Source organism: Sinocyclocheilus rhinocerous, unplaced genomic scaffold (genome assembly GCF_001515625.1).
Source record: "Sinocyclocheilus rhinocerous isolate Xijiao unplaced genomic scaffold, SAMN03320098_v1.1 scaffold1733, whole genome shotgun sequence".
In the NCBI taxonomy this organism is placed as follows: domain Eukaryota; kingdom Metazoa; phylum Chordata; class Actinopteri; order Cypriniformes; family Cyprinidae; genus Sinocyclocheilus; species Sinocyclocheilus rhinocerous.
The window spans coordinates 1,149,930-1,159,396 of NW_015640388.1; the positions used below are offsets into that span (position 1 = coordinate 1,149,930).

Genomic DNA, 9,467 nt, shown 5'->3' on the forward strand with positions numbered 1-9,467 from the left:
GAAGGAAACTGTTCAAATAACCACAGCATTAACAACAACCTTGAAATAAGAGCGCAAGGTTTATCTGATAATCAGATGCATGAAAGTAGCGTTTGTTGCTATAGCAAACAAACATCAGGCACGTTTCTTTCAGAATCATCATTCCCCGATGGAGAGGAAAAGTTAAATACTATAGCATTTTATTTTATGAAAATGAGATAAAGAAGTTTTCGCACTGAAAGAGAAGCGATCTCGCGCTCAAAGAACTTAAGACGTACCAGGAAATGCCTAATATGGACAAAGCTGAATAAAAAGCAGAATGAACTGGTGAAACGTTAAGACAATAAACACAATAAATAAGTAAAATTTATGAATGATGCAGTGCTAATTGACATATCATTTATTACAGTACAGAAACTATAAAGTATATTCTCTACCTAATTCTGTGCAGAAAATTGAAATAATTGTTTAGCATATAAAACAATCATAAAATTGCCATTAGGAAAAAATTATAGATTACAAATTATTGATTATTTTCCAGAAGTGTATTTGGTGTCTTATAGCAAATTCAAAGTAAAAGATAAGAAAATAATTTCTTGTAAAAAAAATAAATAAAAAAAATTCATAATAATACATACATACATAAAATAATTGTAGTTGACATTTCTGTCACTTCTGAAATGATGGCTATGCCCCTGGTGTGACAATATGTTAGCCTACACATAATACTTTTAAAGCTCTTTTTTTTATCTTAGCATCATTAAACTAGCATCTAACCATTGTCAGACTCTGGGCCAGGTTTTGTGTGCGTCTTTGCTCCCCATGTGTTCCGTGACCCTGTTTCTGTCTCTCGTGTATCAAGTTCATTTGTCTCAGGTGTTTCCAATGTTTATTGTTTCCTTAGTTCCAGGTGTCCCTCGTCTTCCCCTCATCAGTTCCTGTGTATTTAAAGTGTGTTCTAGTGCTTGTTCTTTGTCAGCCGTTAAACGTCATTCTGTTCTCCTGATGTGTCAAGTCCTGTGATCCCCAGCCTTTAGTTAATAAAACCCTTTTGATGTATTTACTCCTCGTCTCCTCGCTCCTTCGTTCCCGTGTTCCTCGTGTGTGCAGCGTGACAGAACGTCTGACCAAGACAGTAAGCGGCGCTCCTTCTCCCGTGTTTTGTTTTCGTTTTTGAACAGTCTATTTTTTTCTTTTTTCTCCCGTTTGTCTCCGCGGTACGAAGACCGCCCAGCTGTGAAGCGTGCTGGCCACGCCGTTGTCATACCCTCCAGCCGGGGCTATCTCCAGCCCGCTGACCAGGCCGATGTCAAGCCCGTCAGCCGGGGCTATCTCCAGTCCGCTGGCCACGCATATGGCAAGCCTGCCGGCAGCTCTAAATTCAAGTTCGCGGGCAAGTCCGAAGAAAAGTCTGCCAGCCATGCCGAGGTCAAGCCCGTCAGCCGGGGCAATCTCCAGCCCGCTGGCCACGAATATGGCAAGCCCGCAGGACGTTCAGCCATGCCGATGTCAAGCCCGCAGACCATGTCAAGTTTGCCAGCCGCACCGAAGTGTGCTGGCCGCGCCATTGTCAAGGCCGCCGGCCGTGGCTCTCTCCAGCCCGCCGGCCTCACCGAAGACAAGCCTACCGACCGTCCAGATGTTAAGCTTGCCGGTCGCGCTGAGTCAAGTTCGCCGGCCATTCTTATGGCAAGCCCGCCGGCGGTTCATATGTCAAGCCCGTCAGCCGGGGCTATCTCCAGCCCGCTGGCCACGCATATGGCAAGCCCGCCGGACATTAATATGGCAAGCCCGCAGGACGTTCAAGACCCCAGAGCATAGCCCATTGAGGGCTCCAGATCCCCAATCAAGCCCACGGAGGACTCCAAAACCCCAGTCAAGCCCAGGAAGGGCTCCCGATCCCCAGTCAAGGCCAGGGAGGGCTACAGATCTTCAAGTAAGCCCAGGGAGGGCTCCAGTCCCCTGTCATGGCCCATGGAGGGCCTCGGAACCCGTAAGCGTCCCCACGCAATTTTTTTGGGGGGTAGGGCTATCTCCAGCCCGCTGGCCACGCATATGGCAAGCCCGCCGGACATTAATATGGCAAGCCCACAGGACGTTCAGCACCTCTCCCCCGCCGACCACGCCTTTTCCCCACAATGCTTTTGTGCCGTTAAATGTCATTCTGTTCTCCTGATGTGTCGAGTCCTGTGATCCCCAGCCTTTAGTTAATAAAACCCTTTTGATGTATTTACTCCTCGTCTCCTCGCTCCTTCGTTCCCGTGTTCCTCGTGTGTGCAGGGCCGCATTAACCATTGGGCCCTACTCTACATGTTCTCCTGTGTTCCCTACTCCGCCATGTTCTCCTGTGTTCCCCACTCTGCCATGTCCTCCTGTATTCCCCACTCCGCCATGCGCCCGGAGCTGACATATCTACCATGGTGCCCGCTCCGGAGGCCCCTCGTCTGGTAACCCTACTCCTAGAGGCCTCCAGAGCGCCCCCCCCTCTTTGTCAGCCGTTAAATGTCATTCTGTTCTCCTGATGTGTCGAGTCCTGTGATCCCCAGCCTTTAGTTAATAAAACCCTTTTGATGTATTTACTCCTCGCTCCTTCGTTCCCGTGTTCCTCGTCTGTGTGCAACGTGACAACCATGGACAAAGTTTTTTTTTTTTCTCTAACCATAAAGGCTGCTGTGTAATTTGCCTCCTGACTTGGCATTTAAAGAATTTAGGGGAAGCATTTAAATAATCCTGTGAATGTACTTAAAGAACGCAGAGTCGAATTGTTAATCGAATTGAATCAAATTTAATTGTGAATCAAATCAAACTGAATCGTTCTGAATTTGCAAAAACCCATGAATTGTGAATCGAATCGAATCGCTGTCTACCCAAAGATTCACAGCCCTAATCATGCATCATGTTGTGGAAATAAATCGTGAGACTTTTTGCCGAGAGCTCGCAAGAGGTCATGAAAACCTTTCCAATGTATGTTAAATATTAATAATAATTAGATATTACATATAATTTGGTAGTAAAACAAAGAGTTGCACATTTTATTGGTGCAAATGAGTAGTGGTGATAATTATTTTGTACAAAATTTGCAACTGCTTTTTATCACTTAATTAGAAGCACCACAAAATTAAATTGTCTCATCTGTTATAGGGAATACTGAACAGACATTTATAAGTTGATTTTAAAATGCAAAGTATTTAAAATAAAAATAAAGCTCTGTAAACACTTGCATTTTTACAACATTATAAATGTGTCCCATCAGGTAATGAAAAGTTCTACACACACTTGTGGTATTCATGCTCACTTGAATACTTGGACCAAATACAGGAAATACGTCATATAAGTAAAGTAGTCAAATGGTCAAGTGCAAAGACTGCAAGTGCGGGTATTTGTACAAGGGGGCAGTCACTTGCTTCATTCCTGAATGAATCTGAATGAATTTGAACGAATTGATTGAATAAATGATTCAGTGACAAACTTGCTGCCACCTACTGGCGGTTTTATTTTCATTTGAAAATTTCAATTATTTAAATCATTTAATATTTCTATATTTAAAACTTTATATTCAAAACATTAATCTTATAACATTGTTGAATTTAATTGCATTCATGCCACCTCCCACGCCTTGTTAAACAGTTTGTAAATATATCTAAATGCTGCTTTTGTGATCTTCTGTGCCACCTCTGTAGTGCCAAGATGAATTTTCTTGATACTACTGATTTAATTTGATTTGCAAATTATTCTTCCTGATTCACTTTCAATTAAAAAAAAACAACAACAAAGTTTCTAAATATAAATGGATGAATTTAACATAAAATATGACACACTTAATTAAATTTCCATTACAAAGGTGCCCCTGCAAATCACTTTGAGGAGTCAAATTTCACCTCATAATGTGTGTCAGGGTCTGGCGTCTGGTGTTTCTCCCTCTCACCACCAGAGGTCGCCATAGCGGAGCCCGCCATTGCCCGTTCCAAGGCGGCAGTTCCACACACACCGCTGTGGTGGCCGCTGGTTCTGCCCTGGGTCCCCAATTTTGTCATTGATTTTTTTTGTCACAGAAGGTGCTCCTCTTTTTTTTTTAATTAGTTAATTCTCCCCTTTTTTATCAAACACTGGGGGTCATTAATATACTGTATGACTGGTCATAGTAATAAAGTCGAATAATTCTGCCACCCTCACCTCTGTTGACGGCGCTGAAGTAAGAGGCTATGGCAAGCTCCCCCCTAGGGAAGAGGTGGTCGCTGCACACCTCTACCCGCCATCTGCCTGGCAGATTTGCAAAGCTCTTCACTGCAGCTCAGAAGTCGTCGTCATGCCTAAGTGCTCCCCATAGAATGAGGTCACTTGCTCCAGTTCACTCGCAGGCCATCTCCTTTCAAAGGCATTATTCGAACCCAGTGGGGAACCAGAGAGGGCCTAAACCAGGGGTGCCCAAATTCGGTCCTGGAGGGCCGGTGTCCTGCAGAGTTTAGCTCCAACCCCAATTAGACACACCTGAACAAGCTAATCAAGCTCTTACTAGGCATGCTAGAAACTTCCCGGCAGGTGTGTTGAGGCAAGTTGGAGCTAAAATCTGCAGGACACTGGCCCTCCAGGACCGAGTTTGGACACCCCTGGCCTAAACTATTGTGAAAACAATATTTACAATTTTTTATATTTTTTTAAATGACAAACTTTTAAATATTATTTTTAATAAAAAGCAATAATTTCCTATTTTATTTAAGCAATTCATAATTTCACAATCATCATCTAAACAAAATAAATACAGTTTCTGTGGAAATAAACTCTTCAAATCTGCCTATTCAGTGAATGCTTTAAGCAATTCATAATTTCACAATCATCATCTAAACAAAATAAATACAGTTTTTGTGGAAATAAACTCTTCAAATCTGCCTATTCAGTGAATGCATTAAATGAACTTTGCCCATTTTCTCCATATTAGAATGTTTCCGCCTAAAGTTTGCGGCTCTGTGATTGGTGGTCCAGCTGTGAAATTACAGAGGGCCAAGCAATAGTAAATCAATGGGAGCGTAATTTTAAATGACAGAAAAACTGACCAATCATATCTTTCCTCTAAATGGGCGGGCCTTGTTATCACTAACTTTATGACAAGTTCCGCCGGCTGTGGGATCTCTATCGAAAAAAAAAATATAAGATGATAATCTAACTAGCTATTATTCATGTCACGATGGAACCCGCAGATAATGTAAGTGAGGACATTTACTGGGCTGCTGTGCCAATAATAATATTATTTAATATAAACACTACTTGTTTGTAATGAAGTGTCTGTCGCTAAGTTGTTTTGCTGTGAGCGCTGTCATGATGTGTTGGCTTACATTAAACATTACATTTGTTGGTTTTGTGCACAGACCAATTGTGTGATGATGCATTTGTAATGAGGATTTTCATTTGACTTAAATTTAGCGATGTTTTATTTTGGTGATATTAGTCACTCTCGCTGCGCTGTTTTCTTGTTGCATTTCTGAAAGGTGGTCGCACACTGGATGAGAAGCGCAGCGCCACCGCCGTGCGATGCATGAGTCTATAGGGCAACCAGAGATGGCAGTCCAAAACCTTTGATCTACTCTCCAAACAGTCAAACATTCACTTCAAGAATGAGCAAGTGGTGTCTGAGTTTGAAATTCGGTAATTAAAAAAAACCAAACAAACAGAGCAAACAGAATGAGAAAGTGCGGTCTATTGAAAGTAAATATGCAAATATGCCCCAGGACTGGCTTTTTATCAGTGGATCTAAAAGATGCTTACTTTCACATCCAGACAGCCCCTCATCATAGACTGCTCTTGAAATTCATGTTCAAGAGGGTGGCTTGCCCTACGCACTTTACGAAATGCACGGACATGGCTCTTTCCCTTCTGAGACAGATGAGAATCTGCATTATGATTACGCCAGATTACGCCAGACCGCTCCCTGACAATTCAGCGACTAGCAGTGTCATTCAGACTCAGGACTTCACGTCTCCTCTGGGCTTTTCAGAGGATGCTCGGCCTCATGTAAGCTGCTTCCTCTGTGATTCCTCTGGGCCTGCTTCAATGCGGCCCCTCCAGTATTGGCTCAAAGCCCATGTCCTGTCTCATGATTGGCAACTGGGACATTTTCATTTCGGGGTAACCCACCTCCTCCTTTTATGGGCACAGGCAAACTCCTCTTGTTGACAGAAGTTCATATGCCGGGCAGACTGAACCAGGGAGCAGACATGTTGTCCAGGGGCAATGTAGCTCCAGGAGAATGGAGACAACATCCCCAATCGGTTCAAACAATCTGGTCTGTCTTCGGGAGGGCAAAGGTGGACCTTTTCACTTCAGGAGACAACTTTCACTGCCCAATTTACTTAAACCACTCTGCCCGGTTTGAGCCCTTAGCGTGTATGTTGATTTCTATTGGTGATATCTGTGCGGCTGCCAGCTGATTGTTGCTGTCAACCTTTACCGGGTTTATAACTTGGACATCCCTGCCTTGCAGGCACAGATTTTGTCCACTTAAGTTTACCTAATCCCCTTTGTAAGTGGAAAAGTTTTTGTTATGTAGTCCTCAGCCTAGATGGCTTGGGTCTCATTGTTAGCTCAGACTTATAGGAGCCACGGGTACGGGTGGCTCAGTACGGGTGCTCCGGGGCTGGGTTCACAGAGCGGCTTCGTTCTGCACTTGCTTATAGCACGGCACGATTGGATGCATTCCCCATAGCGTGTTAACGCAATGGAAGAGGCCGTTCGAAAGGGAACACTCCGGTTACTTATGTAACCTTGGTTTCCTGAGATAAGGGAATGAGCATTGCGTAGGCTGCCATGCTATAAAGCTGCACATGAGTTGATGACTGTCGCTTCAGTCTAAAGATTCTGACGAAATGGCGTTCAGAGTCTACTTATATAGCAGTCGGCTCCACCCCTTTTTGGCGGATTGAAGTGTCATTGGTTCGTGCAGCTACACGAACATGATTAAAACAGGCTTCAGTATTAGAGTAAACAGGAGTTTCCCCATAGTGTGTTAACGCAACGCTCGTTCCCTTATCTCAGGGAACCTAGGTTATGTAAGTAACTGGAGCGTTTTCACGCCACTCATCAGCTACTATGGACACTCATTAATCAGCACACCTGTTTATCCTTTTGTTCATTATGTAATGGACAGCACATTCCAGGGCCCACTTTATGGCCGGGCCCCTCTCTGACCACAATAGTGGACAAAGGTTTGCTACATTTTGATTGGATCTTGGTGGACTAACAAAACTGTCCAACGCCATCAGATAAAGATGCTAGGACAACAGCCAGACACCTTAAAGGGCAAGAAGAAGACCTCTGGTATCAGGCCCAGGAAGGACAGGACTTCTCATTGGTCAAAATGCAGTTTCTGCCCTCCACCCATCTAGAGACTGATTCCTAAGGTTGGGCCTGTGACCACCATAAAAATTCCTTAGGACCTCCGGATGTAGCAGCAGTGTTGGCTACTGCTTGTGTAGGTTTTTATCCTAAACCTATGAAAACTTGAATCTATCAAATTGGGCATTGTCACATGCTTGTTCTGATAGACAGCAAGGGGAAACTATGCTAAATGCTAACAAAGCGAAATGCTAATGTCTAGTTAGACTAGCAAAATAAATAGGATTATCATATTCTTAAAGGACAGTACGCCTACCTCGGTTGGTGTTGGTCGTGTTTATTGTTGAATGATTGATTCAAAATACACAAAATACACTCACTTATCTTATCGCCACCTACTGCTGGTGTCACCTCCAGAAGAACGAATCAGTGAATGAATGAAAAGAATCAGTGAATTTAAAAGATTCGGGTTACAAAAATGAATCAAAATTCCTACCAATACATTTTAGTTACTGAGTAGATAAACGCTTTTGGATTGTAAATGCGTTTTAATAAAGGACTTTTGATAAAAGTTTTAATAAAGCATGAGTTGTTCAGTTGTTTATTAAGGAATAATTAATTGACTGATTCAAACAATGCACTCACTTATTGCCACCTACTGTTGATGTAAACTGCGGAAAAGAACGAATGAGTAAACTGGTAAAAAGATTGAAAAGATTTCTGGAGAAAAGATTCAAAATACTCTCATTGAGATGAATCCGAATCCCCACCACCATTATAGCTGTTCCTTTTCAGAAAGACATGTATGATCTGTACGGCCGGGCAATGTGACGTGAGAGAAGGTGATTGGTGGAGGCTTGAGCTATATAACTCACAGGCTGCTGCTCCTCCCTTTCGACAGTGGAGTTTCACTACGAGCTTCTGCACCACACAGGGCAGACGGGAACACAAACACAAGTAAGTCACTCTTCATTCCGCAAATCAGTCTACATACATTATACATCCGAAAGTCTGCATTGCTTCTTCTTGACCTCTGATACACGTACATGGCTGTGAATGTTTTGCTGTGAAAATGTGCTCTAGCTCGACTCTGTCAGTTTCTCCCTACTGTTTCACCCTTTGCTCTAATGCCTACGTGGACTTTGTGTGGACAGTCACTAATGCTGATCTTGACTAAACATTCACATTCGTCCGTCAGCAAAGGCCGTGTTTTCAGTGTACACTTGTGAGACGTTGTCATTCTCGGGACATTAGGTGTATAAAGGATCAATAAGAGTAAAGTTTTGCTTATCCAGTGTGTGTTAGCGCTCGCGCTAGCTGGTGTACGTGTCACTATCGCGCACGCGCAGCTCAAAGTTTACTGGAGTTGGTGTCTAGCCAGGACAAGTTTTTCATCGCCGCAAACCAAAAGAACGGTGGTATTTTCCAACAACACATTTTATTAATTCGATTAAATCTGTACACACCCACCCATCTCGGAATTCAAATGTTTGTAGATGTGAATAGTTGTGAAATTAAGTGTTAAACGAGAAATCCGTCTTCACTACTTAGCCGTTAGCATGGCGTGTCATGAGTTGACGTAGCGCGCATGTATACAACAGGGTGAAAATATTACATACGAAACTCGTTTTACGCACATAAAACATTTCTTAATTAAATTTGTTAAACTATTTCTCCAGTTGCTTTGTTGTGTCATTCTAAGAGCAAATGTAAATACGCCATATTTAAATCTGACATACGCAGGAATGGCCACGTTAGCAAGTCGCCGTTTCAGCAATTAAACACAATTGTGTTTTTTTGTTTGTTTGTTTAATTTGGCATGTTTCCAAGTCTTTATATACATTTATTGTTTAGTATTTACAACGTATTTAAGCATGCTAATAACTTAATATTTTGAAACTCTTGTATGAGGATCACTACAAGTAGGTAGCTGAACTGGATTGATCAGTCTTTTAGTTCCTATTTCCAATTTTATTTAATGAGTCACATTTGCATGTATTTAAATGAGAATTATGCAATGGCATAGGAAATGCAAACAAATCATGCCACGTGTAACTAAGTTCTGGCAACCTAAAGTGGTTTTGCATCATTGGTGACGGTCTGATGTGTGTTTTTTTTTTTTTTTTTTTTTTTTTCTTTTTTTTTTTTTTTTTTTTTGCGAA

The 9,467-nt window shown here is 42.4% G+C and overlaps 1 protein-coding gene across 1 annotated transcript in view; it reads left to right on the plus strand.

The window, feature by feature from the left end:
- Positions 1-1,479: 1,479 nt before the first annotated feature.
- Positions 1,480-9,467, plus strand: part of LOC107752661 (vigilin-like) — a 28,818-nt gene continuing 20,830 nt past the window's right edge. Inside the window, exons 1-3 of the mRNA XM_016568691.1 lie at positions 1,480-1,668; positions 1,801-1,972; positions 5,885-5,985. Coding sequence (XP_016424177.1) covers positions 1,480-1,668; positions 1,801-1,972; positions 5,885-5,985 — 462 coding nt within the window. The remainder of the gene's footprint in view (positions 1,669-1,800; positions 1,973-5,884; positions 5,986-9,467) is intronic.